This window comes from Nannobrachium achirus, assembly GCF_963921795.1.
Source record: "Nannobrachium achirus genome assembly, chromosome: 1".
In the NCBI taxonomy this organism is placed as follows: domain Eukaryota; kingdom Metazoa; phylum Chordata; class Actinopteri; order Myctophiformes; family Myctophidae; genus Nannobrachium; species Nannobrachium achirus.
Genome location: NC_137810.1, coordinates 20,439,330 through 20,454,044, shown reverse-complemented (window position 1 = coordinate 20,454,044; position 14,715 = coordinate 20,439,330). Strand labels below are relative to the sequence as shown.

The 14,715-nt window shown below is 41.6% G+C and overlaps 1 protein-coding gene across 1 annotated transcript; it reads right to left on the bottom strand.

The window, feature by feature from the left end:
- On the bottom strand, nucleotides 1–8,523 carry LOC308286581 (thiamine transporter 2-like; the record flags this gene model as incomplete). The annotated part of the gene is made up of 5 exons (XM_080727656.1): nucleotides 1–153; nucleotides 746–887; nucleotides 1,504–1,696; nucleotides 5,819–6,575; nucleotides 8,332–8,523. The coding sequence occupies 5 exons, from the start codon at nucleotides 8,521–8,523 to the stop codon at nucleotides 1–3; spliced, it is 1,437 nt and encodes a 478-aa protein (XP_080583782.1).
- Between the last annotated feature and the right edge of the window lie 6,192 nt (nucleotides 8,524–14,715).

Genomic DNA, 14,715 nt, shown 5'->3' with positions numbered 1-14,715 from the left:
TCACAGATGTGTGGCCTCTGGGACTTCGAGTTGAGCAGCAGTTATCTGAGCCTGGCTATCTGCAGGTGGACGTCTAACACTGAGCACAGTGTACGTTCCTCTTACCAGGAATACCAGGGCGAATGCAGCAAAGTAGGAGGCATAGATGAAGAACTGAAGAGAAAAGAGACGATTTGCTTGGTAGAGAATGCTCTTTCAGATACTCTTTCTTTCTCTCACTAATCCATCTATCTTTCCATTTTCCTTCTCTCTCCAACTCCATTCCCATGTCCCTAGGGGGTCCTCAGAGTTACTACAGGGGGGCCACCAAATCCTTGTGTGATAGGATAATTATTTTAAATTACCAATTTGAACCCTCGCATCACTATACTGAGGAGAACTTTAGCCAAAAATAGCAGATCTACAAGATCGTCTATTTCTGGCAAATAAGTTTGGTTTAGAGGTAAAAAAAATAATACAGAGTGAAAGGTCAAGTTTAATAATTATCAACAATTAAAAAATGTTTAAGTGGTTAAGTGTCAAAGTCTATGAATCTATCTATGAAATCGATGAAAATCTCCATCACACATTTATACAATATGTAGAGGGGGTCCCTGCTTCATCTCTCTCTCTCTCTCTCTCTCTCTCTCTCTCTCTCTCTCTCTCTCTCTCTCTCTGCTAAGGGGTCCTTGGCCTGAAAAAGTTGAAGACCCCTGGAATATGTCATAGATATTTTTTTTAACTTATGCATGCACACAAGCTTTACCTGTGAGATAATGGTGAGTTGCAGAGACTTGGTGTTGATGACGATGGCAGTAAGGACAGTCTGGAGGACAGTGCCCACAAAGCTGTTGACACCAAACACCAACGCATAGCGCTCCCTGCTAAGCTTCTTGGCTATCTGAAAACTGGAATACAAAGGGCTGTTTTCAAGGACACGGATTAAGTCTCATCCTACACTAGCCATTTGAAGTAAAATGGAATAGGCTTACGCCATCTCTTTGAAACCAGCCCAAAGACAGATTTATTGTAAAGTAAGGATTATCTGTTGGCAATGGCTACATAAATGAATAATTGAAGATGTTTTTTTTTTTTTTTGACACAGACTCATTACCACATTTTAAACAGTGCCGTAAATGATCATTAAGTAAGCTGGCTCATTAATAATATCCTCTCAACAAGGATTTGTCATTTTCAACTTATATTAATGTTTATGATGTAACTACGCTTTACATGGTGTTGAAATGTAACAAATACTCTCATAAAGTACTTTCATACATCTTTTATCAAGAATGAAAGCCCAATATAAATTAAAAAGCAGGCTGTAAGGAGTTGCACTGACCACATGCTCCTTGTGAGTAACAAGGGCCTTAATTCAAACCCGGGCCACTCTCACCATAGCTCACATGACTCCCCTCTCTCTGCCCTAGGTTTTTATGTCTTTTATGTCTCTCGTCATTTTTCCATTTAAATAAAGCATGAAATGCAAATAAACAAGACTAAAACAAAACTGTATATCCTTACGTGCATATTGTAATGAGTATCATATAAAGGGCTTTGAAGACAATGTAGCAGCCATAGCAGAGACAGATGTTATTGGTCAAATCCATCAGGAAGAGAGCCCCTGCGATTAGGGCTGTGAGACCCCCCAGGATCAACTCTCCCCACACAGACCAGTTCACAGATACATGTCCTACGGCGATGGAAGCTCCCGCTCCTGTAAGAACACAACAGTAGCTCTTAAATGTCTGTGCCCTTGTTCACATAATTAGTGTAGTTAGATAGTAAAAAAACACTACATAACAGATGACAGAGCAGTTACAGTAGTAAAAGCCTTGGCCTCTTGAAAGGTTAAATAATTCATTTCACCCTTGATTGTTAATAATCCATGAAGTCCTACTATCAAACAACAATATATTTTGTAGGATCCCTTGTGAAAGACACCACAGGTACCGTAATTGCTGGACTATAAGCCGCACCTGACTATACGCCGCAGGTGTCTCTCCTGCTTCCCGCTAGAGCGCACCTGGTGGCTGTTAGCTGTATAAATCTATATATAAATCCTTGTTAAAGTCCATTGTAAAACGAACTAACTGGCCGTTAGCTGTAAAAATCTTTATATAAGCTGCACCGTTGTATAAGCCGCAGGGTTCAAAACATGGGGAAAAAAGCTGCGGCTTATAGTCCGGCAATTACGGTAACATACAACAACCCATCAGCTCACTCCTGATGGGTGTAATATCACATAATATGTGAGTTATCACATTTTCGGTGATTAATTTCGTTTCTACAGATATGTACTGTATTGCGTGAATCACCTTTTGGCGTGTGCTGCAATGCATTGTGAGCTTGTAGATCAGCTATTTTTGGTGCATCACATCTGCATGCAACTAATTATAACTCATGGTTTCACCAAGTAATACTAGGAAGAAGTGGCCAAATAGTTTTCATAATGCTCTTTGTCGCAAATTATTTTGAGAATAAAGATTCCTTTCCAGGGTGATGACACTACAATGTACAAGAACATACAAATTTGGAGATACAAGGTTTCCACCCGACAACGACGATATACTAGTATAGTTGCTGCTCTTATACCACCATTATTACTGGGGTTGGTTGGGGCCAGACAGTAGCCCCCCGCGGGCCGCAAATGGCCCGCGGGCCGCCTATTGGGGAACCCTGCTATAGGGTATTGTTGGTTTTCTTATCTGTTGATAATGGTATCAACAATTCTGCATAATTCAATTTCAGACTCAAATCTATACTGCAGATAATGTCAACCTTTTGTGAAAACGCTTATGCACATTTTGGCCATGGGGTGGCATAGTAGGACCTTGATATACCAAAAAAGAAAAAACGACCTAGTACCTACAGTATCACTAGTTCATATGAAGGGACCACGGTCAAAAGTAAATTGTTAGGGACAAACAAATGTTTGTCTCTATCTTTTTGCTTACCTATCTCTGTTTGTTTGTTGTTCTTAAAACTAAATGTGAGATGTTTAATCCTTCATCACATGTATGGCCATGTTGCTCACTTGCTCAAAATGAGAATAACAGATTTTCAACAGAAAACCATGTGTTGTAGATTAACATTACATTGTGGTTCCATCTGTGTGACTGATATCGTACTGTCACTGAAAAGATAAAATGTTTTCCAAAGCAGACTTGTGTATGGAGTTTTAAACAAGTCCTGGGTGTTGACATTCTGTTACACAAATGACATCCCTCACTGTCATATTATCCAATAAAGTTATTCATGATCAGGGGTCATCAACATGTCCCTACACAGACAAAATGTGTCCGTGGCAAGACTTGTCTATGTCTGTGGCAAATCTTTGATAAAAAGAAAAAAGCAATAGGCCTATTAAATTTTAGTTTCCATTATGTCTTATTTTATTCATAATGTGTGATGAAAGCACTGACTGTGCTGATGAGTCCCAATTATTGAAATCCCAAACACAGAATAGACTGCAGGCTTCATTGATGCCAGTCTACAGTGGCTGACTTGCTCCAGGTTTTCTTCAGAATAGATTGGGCACTGATTTAACCACTGTGTAATTAAACATAATGCATTAATGAAGATAGATATACAATTATAATTAAGTAAGCTACTTCATTAAATGTTTTTAAGAATTTTAAAGAATGATTCTGCGTTCCAAGGCAGGACCACTTCACAAAGGGCCCAATTCTCTTTCATTCCTGATATATATATATATATATATATATATATATATAGCCTAGGAAAGAATAGTAGTTCTTGAATATTAGTACATTTGGGTTGAATAAATGAAACGTGTGTGTGTATACCACAGGGACCTTTACACATGGCTGTTTATCTACTTGAAATAACCATGGCTTGCTTTAATTGCTTCAATCCTAGATGTTTTTTTCATACATTCTCGATCAATGCTTATCTATCACAGTATGATGAACACCATTACATGGATGTGGAATATATTTAATATGTTCCCCTGTGCCTGATTAGCAGGACAGAAACAAATGGTAGTGGAGAGATCATTAGCCTGTTTTAAAACAGGGTCAACTGGAGTCGTATTGGGGTAAGCCAGGTCAACTATGGGTTTATAACTTTGGATCGATAGCGGTTTTCATTTGTATAATGTAATGGTCACCGGAATGCAAGTAAAGATACATTCTTCTGTAATATGTTGTTCTGTATGAGCGGGCCAGCATTGTGAGAGCCTGTAGTGGACACTGAGTCGCTGTGTTATTTCTTTCTGTGTTTTTGTGTACTCTTTCTTTCTTTTATTTTCATATTGTCTCAGTATTGTGTTTCTTCCATATGGGGGAAGGGAAGAACATGGCATAATTAAAACCAAATTTGTGGATAAAATTGTTGGGGAAATAAATACTTTATCAATCACCGGGGGCCAGGGGGAAATTAAAAACGGACAGTTTTCGTTTCACGTGGTGATGAATTGAGGCTGCAGACTCAATTTCTTTACAAATTGATGTGTCTTTGAACATATCAAATTGGTTAAAATGTAGTCAAACGTGAACATAGTATACATAGCCGGCTGTAGCAGTACAACATATTTCTCTTGCAAATGTGCATTTTGTTTCATCAACGATGTAGGCCTAATGAACTACTTGTGACTTGTGGTTTTTCGAACCTCTGGGACCAAAGTTTCTAAACGCTGAGGATTAAAATAGTAAATTATGCTGTAACTCCCCACACTAAATCAATTTGGTTATCTATATTCATATTTTCCCAGCTTTCTCAAACTGGAAGTCCCCCAGGGGTGCTTTGTGAGTCTGGCATACAGAAGGACACAACACCATTCTATGGGGAAATATCAGACGTGGGCCTCGCAGCTTGATTGCATGTCTGGCGGAAGCATTTACAAGTGAAAGACATACAGCTGCATGTGATTTACACAAAGTAATTGCCTTTGGTTTCCGGGGAATACAGGAATGTATGTGCACTACGATCAATAAAAGTGCACTGGCTAGATGGCAGCAGCTGGCTATAACCATCTGGGAACGAGTGGAGGCAATTAGACAGTCTAATTAATGCTGTTCTTATTGTCTTCTGTGCATTGGGGCTTGTGAAATACTGATAGTAGAATGGGGTGTTTTTAACACAAGGTGTGAAGCACCCATAAAATTAGATTGTGAGACTTGGAGAGGTGCCTGTTTCTCCAATTTCTCACAATTGTTGATTCTGGAAGGGTGACAGGCTGTAGCAGTGTTGTTTCTCTGTATTTATCACGCAGGATTTTCCAAACATTTCTTTTGGACAACCTTGCAGCGAGACTATGGAATTACGACTACTGTAAGAGGACATGCATCTCCATGAGTTATTCCCTGGTGTGTAGTTTCTCACAAAATCAAGGTCGAAAACAAATACAAAACCGATCACATAATTTAAAGAGGTGGTGACATAGTTTTGTTCTTTTTCTGTTTTGTATACATGTTTATGGAGTTAACATTACTCTAATAGACCCCCACGTGTGGTTATAATATGCAAATGTGTCTTCCCTGTGTATTTTTGGTTTCTTCCCCAAAGTGGAGTCAAAAGGCCGCTTTACACCGTTTTAATGACATCATAAAGTCACGCCCCTCCCCTTTTACCATACAGCAACACTGTGGGTGTGGCTGACTTCATGTGGGTCACCACCCACCTGACAACCAGGCATACTTAATGAACAGGTGGTTGTGGCCACATAAAAACATAATTTTAACACTTTCTGTACACTTTTTTGGAGAAAAAAAAAAATCTTCCTCCTGGTATAATCATAATCATGCACCCTGTCTTGAAATCATCAGTAAAGAGAGTGCATTCTGAAATAAAAAGTAAACCTGTGTTGCGGTTTTACCTGACAGTGTTGCAATGGCGTCCACGCCTCCATTGTAGGCTGTGAAGTTCACATGAGGCTGCCTGTACTCCCAGAGGACCTGGACATAATTGGTGACCTGGTAGAAGCCACACCTCCCTGCAGCTTGCCACATGCAGAAGAACAGCATGGCAGCAGTGGAGTAGCACTCTTTACAGTCCAACAGCAGCCTCTTCAGTATCCTCCCAACATACTGGACTGCTGACCGACTCTTCCCCATTAGGATGAAAGAGTCGTGGCTCTGTGACGAGTTGCTCCCGGTTTCCTCGGCTGCACTTCCGTCGTGTGTGGGATGTAACAAACGTGTCCTCGGCATAGGCAGGAAAAAGGAGGTCAACAACGCCATGCAGAGGGAGACGAGGGTAACGACAGTCAGGCAGGACAAGGACACTCCGCCCCAGGACACCAGCATTTGAGCCAGCATGGCGCCCACCGCGTACCCAAGCAGTACGGCCCCTCTGACGTAACTGGTGGCCCTCTGGTAGTACTGGGGTGGAATCACGCTGTAAATGTATGAGAAGTAGCCCATGTCGGCCGCTGAGCCGGTGCTGTAGATGAAGACGGCACACTGAGCAGTTTGGACCCCTTGGCCAAACAGTAGCAGTAGAAATGCTACGATATAACAGAGCACCTGGAGGATGATAACTGGCTTGTACCTGAGGAGGTCCGTCACCAGGAAGACTGGAATCAGCATGATAACATTAGAGTAGGTCCATATGGGAAAAACCTGTGTTGTGACCTGCATGGGTAAGAAATATGGATGGATAGTTTGTGGGCAATAATTTAAGAAATATATAGTAGGCCCATAATGATCCCCGGGAGGAATATTCAAGCATTAACAGTAACCAAGACAATGCAAAGGTGCATCAAAAAACATTTATAAGCACAACACAAATACAAATACAATAAACACATAAAACCATATCCTATATGTATAGATGCACAACATGTAGTCTACAAGCATACACCATATTCCCACGACATGAGTAGACAATTTACCCACACAAACCCATATTCTCATACAGTATGTAGCCTATACTGTATCACAACACATCTACTATCTTATATTAAAATCAATACCATTTAAAGTTCCTTACAGAATTAACAATATATGTGTTTACTGACTAATGGATGGTGCCAGTGGAAAATAAAGACAAGCCGGCAGTGTTTAGTCCCTCGTTTACTCTATGTTCCAACAACTGAGTTGCACACGGCCCATCAACATGTACGGGAACGCGAGTTGAACATATCATTTGTAACAAGTGAAGTTTTTTTTTTTTTTTAAAGATTTGTTTTTGGGCTTTTTATGCCTTTATTCGATAGGACAGTAGACTGACAGGAAATGGGGAGAGAGACGGGGAATGACATGCGGCAAAGGTCGTCCGGATCGGGAATCGAACCGGCGACGCCAGCAGGCATCAAAGCCTAGTATATGGTACGCGCCTTGACCACCAGGCCAGCGGGCGCCCCCACAAGTGAACAAGTTGTTGTAACATGACTACACATCGAGTGCACCTGCATGTCGCATGTTGAGCAAACAAGCAGCACTCACTCTGTCATTCCTGAGATGTACTTTAGGAGAGTTCATCCACCCTGTCCCCAGACACCAGTAGTGTCAAGGCTCCCCATCTATCTGCAGCAAGCAGTGTGATTGATCTCCTCAAGACTCGCCAAGAGCTTTCTTAATGCTACCCACTCAATACCATCACGTACCCTTAAATGTTGGTCTATTTGACATTATGTTTGACAGTTGAAATCCAGTGGTGGAAAAAGTACTCACATTTAAGAAAGTATCAATACTGCAATAGCCTACTATTCAAAATGTACTTGAGTCAAAGTACTAAAGTAAAAAGGGCAGGGTACAAGTTGTACCCTCCTCTTCTTTCCAATTAATCGTTGCATTAAAAAAATAGTAAGCCGGGGTGGCTTTGTCAGAGGCTTAAAGACGTTTAAATAAATACTTTATGAAATGTCTATGGATGAAATGAATGGGGAAAACGCTTCCGGGTCCAGGGTGAGGACGGGCGGGGCCCTATACAATACATCTTAGAAAATATCTTAATCAACCTCCTCTTTCTGATAGTCTTGGACAATACACTGCATAAGTCCTGACAAATGTTAACCCTAAGGATCTAAAAGTAGACTGATGTTTCCCACACATACAATACTTTCATACGAAACTGTGCTGATGCACAATTACAATAAACATGGGCTAGACTAGAGAACAAAAGGCGCAAGTTGGTATCTCGACAGAGTGCAGTCTAGTTAACACTGTGCTCAACCACTTTGTTTTAGTCCCCCTCCCCCCACCCCCAGGGCTCTATATACCAAATCTCCTCACTGATCTTTCTTCAATAGACTTTCTATCTTCGTTGAATGTTCAAACCAGAATAGTGACGCTAAGGTTCATACGTTTTTAAAGCAAGAGGCACGGATCAAAGTTTCTCAACCTTGGGCAAAATGTTACCACAAACTAACAAGGTTCATCACTGTACCTGTTGAGTGGTGAGATTCTTAAGAGGCCCTGTGAGAAACTGCGTCAAGAAGGGGTCAACAGGTCTCAGCATGGAGCAGAAACCATAGATACAGAGCAGCACAGTGGGGCCCACCCATCCGCTGCAGTGGGCCTCACAACAGCCTGCGTGACAGGGCCCACTGCTAAGCTTCCAACTCCAGGAGAAAGCCATCACGTCTCTGGTTGCTCCCCAGAGAGGTCTCTCTGCATCTGAGGAGAGTCGAGTCTAATTTAAGTAGTTTAATCTGCTGCAATACAGGGGGCCTATAGATAAGGCCAAGGTCAGACTCACTGTGAATGTGAAGTCACCTGCTCTGCCATTGTTGTTTCTCTCCTGTGAAGTTTACCTGGCTGTTGGTGTGAGACAGAGAGAAATGTGAGACTGTGAGACCGTGAATGAAAAAACATTAAGATGAAATATGAGGTGTTGAGCCCCCAGGGTTCTACTGCGTTGTAATAAATATCGTCTCCTTCTCTGTCTTTATTTTATATATATATATATATATATATATATATTTATATATATATATCATACATACTGTATCATACATCATACATATTGTATCATACATACATACATACATACATACATACATACAAACAAACATACATACATACATACATACTGTACATACATTGTACATGGTTGTGGTTTGCCAGCCAAGTAGTGTGTGTGCAATGTTTGGCATGGAAAGGGGCAACGGTGTCGGAGATAAGGGTAGGGCCAAAAGTGTTACGTGACGTGGCGGACAGACAGACAGCCGGTGGAGGTTTTCATAGTAACTTGCGATCTGACTGTCGCAAAAACTTGTTTTGGTTTTTCTTGTTTGTTTTTTCATTTATTGACGTTTCCTTTTTTAAGTGCAGTAGTAGAGAATACTGTATGTCAGCGGTATTAAAATGAACACTCTTTTGAGTTATGTCATTCCATTTAGCTCTTAAACACATTCATTCACGTTTGTCAACTTGAGATTAAAACTCCTCATTTCCATTTAACAGGGTCGTGGGTTTGATTACTAGCTTGGTCTTTGGTCTTAAGGACCAATGTTTAATTTGAATGCGTAACACATTCCATGTCTATCGCGATAATTAGTGGTTCATGAGTTTATGCGTTTTTAGAATTTCTTAGATTCCTTTGTGGTGAATGCTTATAGCCTGCTTTCCTTAGGATAGTGTGGGAGTGCCTGCAGTTTACCAACGGGCAGAGAAAAGAACAAGGCAATCTCCCCCACAGAAAGAAAGGCTCTTGTCAGTAATTTAAAAACATCTAGCTGCAAATGATGACTCATGAGGTAGGTGTCAACAGAGCGTTCTGCCTCAGCTTTAAAAGTGTCAGACATATTTGGTGGCTTTATTCTCATTCTGAAGGTCGGCAGAAGGGAAAATTAAATTCAGGCATTAGTCATTCAGAGTAGAGCTTCCCCTGGGTTCATATCCTATTCAGTGACTACAGCTGGACTGATACACTCTAGCCTGATGTCTTTTACACATTCACAAGTCAATGTTTAAAGAAACGTTGGTCCTGTTGATATACTTGTTTTTCAGCAATAATCATGGTTAAATTGAACTTGACTACTGACACTTGGTCAGTCATTGAGTTTGTAAATGCCAAGTGATTTAGTAATAAGGACATTGTTGAGTAAAGTACTGTGGATTAATTATTAATGCTCAATAAGCTTGAATTTTCCCCCACCTAAAAAAGGAAAGCCTGTCTTTTTCTTTCTGATATTTCTCTTCATTTCCTTGTCTGCCAATCTCCAGCACTCATTATTATCATGAATAATTATTTTCTTGCCTCTAGCTTCAACTGTATCATACATGATTCCACTGCCAGTGTCACATTAAGGGCCCCATTCTTGTCACTACCTTACAAACTATTCTTAACCTATACCGCGACTTGCAGGCTTGTGTTTATTTTTGGACCACTATTACCACTATACATTATGCCGACTCCGTTATTGTGCATGATGGAGGTGTGTCTGTGCGTGTGTTGTTGCGCTTTCCCTAAAATTGCTATTTTGGCCCACGTTTGGGAATGCGCATAGCGGATTCTAAAACCACCCGCTATGCCAAATTCGTTTGGTAGAGCGCACTCCTGCAATGGACATGTCTGGAGTCGGGCTGCCTGGGCGCACAATGGCACCCACATTGCGGATTTAGCCGACTTGAGTGAAAATAGATCCCTAAATGTACTGTACCACAAACTGAGGTACAGCAGTCCAACAGACCAACATAGCAGCTCTGTAACATTCTTGACATGCAGAGTCTGGTTGGATAATATTATTATTATTAAATGAGGCAGTGGTTACGTGCATTGTCATGTGGGGAGAGTGTTTTCTGCTGGTGTTTCAGTCCGAGTGTATCAAAGGGTGCGTTCGGAAATGCGCACCGGGCGTGTGCTCAGGGTAGTGAATGCCTAAACCCAACCCTAATCCTAACCCTAACCTCAGTAAAACTATTCCTAAACCCAACCCTAACCCTAACCCTAACCTCAGTAAAACTATGCCTAAAACTAACCCCAAAATATTTTGGCCCACAGGTTGAGAACCACTGCTTTATTTAATCTCGACCTTCCCAGCTCCACCTGTTCAGATCTGCTTTACCTTTGTCGGAAAGGTCTGCACACACGTTGCAGTGGGCTATATAAACAGATCTACTTCTTATCAGCAAACTTGTATCAATATGAGTTGTCCTGACTGAACTGTTGACAAACTACAGCATTAATTGGGGAAACCTTGTGTTAAATAGTCCTTGACCCTCAAATGATTTTCCAATACCTGCAAGTGGTTGTCACGGCCCAGTGTAAACGCAGGATAATCTGTATAAGAACACAACACTTAATGCACTCTGTTGACAGAATACGACACTGTGTTTACCAACGTATGATGTTGTAACATTTCAATTAACCTGTGCATTATTTTGCCCTTCATTGATTCTAAATGGTGATGTGCAGTACCGTCATTGGTGTAAAGTAACTAAGTACATTTACTTAACCCTATAAGTGCCTATCCCGAACAAGTTCGGCTTTATTTCAATCCAATACAATATTTTATTTGCTATTTTACTTACCCCGAGCTGCTTGGAGCAACGTGGGTGGTCCTTGCTCGTCCAGCGCTAGCCAAGGAGAGACGCTAGATGGTCCGACGATTTATTCCATTGAAAATGGTTTAAAATAAAGTTTAGAGCCCCCCAAAAAAACCTCAATATATACTGTCGGCGGCGCGACGTATTCCAGGGTGCCTATCCCGAACTAGTTCGGGATATTTAATAAAATGAATTATTTAATCGGAGGCCTCAACGACCTAAACGTCCATCCATGGTCCAGGCCAACACTCGGCCATACACGGGCCGTAGTCGCGCTAACGGCCGCATCGCGCCGCCCACTCCAATAATAAATCACATCTTTAGACAGGATTTTCTCCGGATTGTGTTCCCAGACCCAAAGAAAACGTTTTTTTGCGACTGAAATAGCTTTAGATCGGGCTTCTAAATGGGTTAGCATTTTGGCTACGTGTCAGCTAGCTTCCTCCTCTCGTCACCCATAGCATTGGCTGGAGTGAAATCCCAAGGCACTTGGGACAGTGTCGACGGAAGCTAGAGCGAAGGTCTATAGAGAAATTTCTGGCACTCTAGCGCCCCTTGTGGCCGGCGGCACTGTATGAGTTAAGTAAAATGTACTTAAGTATTTGTACTTTACTTGAGTAATTCCGATTTACTTCACTTTTACTTCTACTCCACTACTCAGATTCCAGATCAGACTTTTACTCCACTACATTTATTTGAAAACTTTAGTTACTCATTACTTTGTAGTTTTGGATTATTATTACAAAACATGAAAATAACCGATCTACAAGCTCACAATATGCCGCGATGCAACACATTGTGCACTTGTAGATCTGCTATTTTCAAACAATTTTTATACCTTTTCCACCACTGATCACAGACCAAAACCACCTTCCCACAACCTCAGTCTCTCTGTTCTTGCATACCTCTCCTCCTGGCAAGTCATGTAAGGCTGCTGCAGCCGGGTTTGACTTTGAAACAAATTGTTGGGTGACACTGAGGTGTTGGTGAGCCTTAGATAAGCATGCACACAGTGGTCTGGCAGGCACGCTTGCAAAACAGCACTTCCACTGTGCCAGGCTGATAAGACCTGGGAACTTTTTCTTCCCAAGTTAAAGCTTGTGATTACATATTGCAACAAATGGCTTACAAGTCATATCACAATGACTTGCAGGAGTCCATAGTCAAAAAGGAGTCTAGTGGTCTATAATCAGTCTGTTTGTCAGAAGATAATATCTTTAAAAAAAATCACATATGTTTTTTTGTGACCAAAGGTCGCAGTTTAGTATGTAAAACGGCACATCATGTCTCCGTCCGTCCATCCGGATGTGTATGCTTTTTTACGGTCTATGGGTTTGTCGCTCTGACATCACGCTCTGACATCATTGTGATGTCAGGGGAACCACACTAACAGAATCCCTTTTATGCCCATATCTGTGTGGCTGGTTCTACAGACAGGGATCTCCATGTATGGGCATGAAAGGGATTCTATGTATGATGTCAGATGTCATAGACGTCATAGGACTTTCACATAACGACTAACTGAGTTAGCATGTTTGGGCTCTCACAGCATATCTCCATATACAGTACATGGATCTCCATATATGGGTACCAGGGGTCTCCATATATGGGTAACTGGTCCGACATACAGCACTGGCCAGATGGTCAAGACATGGCACAACCTTGTCGCATGTCGCCCTGAGGCGTCTTACTAGTACTTTTTGAAATACTAGACATGATGATGCCGGTCTACTCAGGGGCCACATACGCCGGGAAGGATGCAAGTTGAGAATGTATGCCCGACGCAATACCCGTTGTAGGCTACCCTTCTGTCTGACTTATGTCCATATATGGACGGAGATCCCTGATCAGATATGCTCATGGCATGCCCATGTAGCCTATTCTGTGTTGGTAAACCAGAAGTCCAAATGTATAGGTCTTATACATAGGTATATCAGTCTGATAGATTATGAGGGAGGGCGAGTGCCAAATGGACAACCGCTGATCGGATCAACTTCACGCCAGGCACTGCACTCCCTTAGTCCCTTGGGTCCTCTGCGATACACACACCAAGTTTGAATTTGATCTGTGAGCTTGTGATATCATCATCAACAACACCAGCACGTCTGCGTTCCAGAATAGTCTCCATATATGGGCATGTTACATTTGTAATTTTAATATATATGAGACACATAGATAATTGTGCCATAGACGACTGATATCCAAGGTGACTGACGTCACACTCTTGCCACATTAAGTCTGAGATCCACATTGAAGACATGCCATGCCTCGATATTTTACACATTTTACAATTAAAATGACATGTTTTATGGAAAATATAAATTAAGCATAGGGTTTACCCTATATCATTTGTGGACCATGTCCCCCCAGTGTTCTATACTATAGGTCCTCTACCTTTTCCCTCTATACCAAATCTCTTCACTATGAGCTGTTGTTGTAGTTATGCTATTTTCTGTTTGCCCCAGAATATGGACACTAGGGTTCAAGTGGTTATGGCCCTATCTCTCCAACCACGTGTGAATACTACAGATGTTGCAGGCTGCTGTGGCAAAAGTCCAAAATATTTACTGCACATAGTATTGAGGGTGCAGTTCACTAGGCACAAAACCACTTCATCAAGATCTGTAATGAGTTGTTTATAGACAAAGATGAAAGTGGCTGTGCTGCAGATGGCGAAAGAGTGATGTTCTAGTTCAGTGGTTCTCAACCTTTTCAGGCCACGACCACCCCAAAGGATCATATTTGAACTGGGAAACCCCCAAAATAATGGGGAGCCCCACCCTGACAAGCACTTGGAATTGTAGTAATGAGGCAAATAGTTTGACTTACAAGTAACGCCTCGCAACGTGAGCTTGTAGATGGGCTATTTTCACAATTTTGCCTCGCAACGTGAGCAACATGACATCACATTGTGACATCACATTGTGACATCACATTCCGTCCTCGTCCCTTGTATGCCCATATGGAGATCCCTGAGTTGTACAAAACAACATTTTTCAATCCAACAATATGCCCATAAAAGGGAGAGGACAGATACTGACACTCACGGCCGCATGTCTGGGGTCTCACAGCACACGGTTGGTTCTACAGACAGGGATCTCCATATATGGGCATGAAAGGGATTGTATGTATGATGTCAGACGTCATAGGACTTTCACATAACGAGTAAAAGAGTAAGCATGTCTGAGATCTCACAGCACACAGTTGCTTCCACAGACTCCAACATTTGCACACGGATAGCTCAAATTATTTTGTAGAACCGCCAATCCAACGAATATGG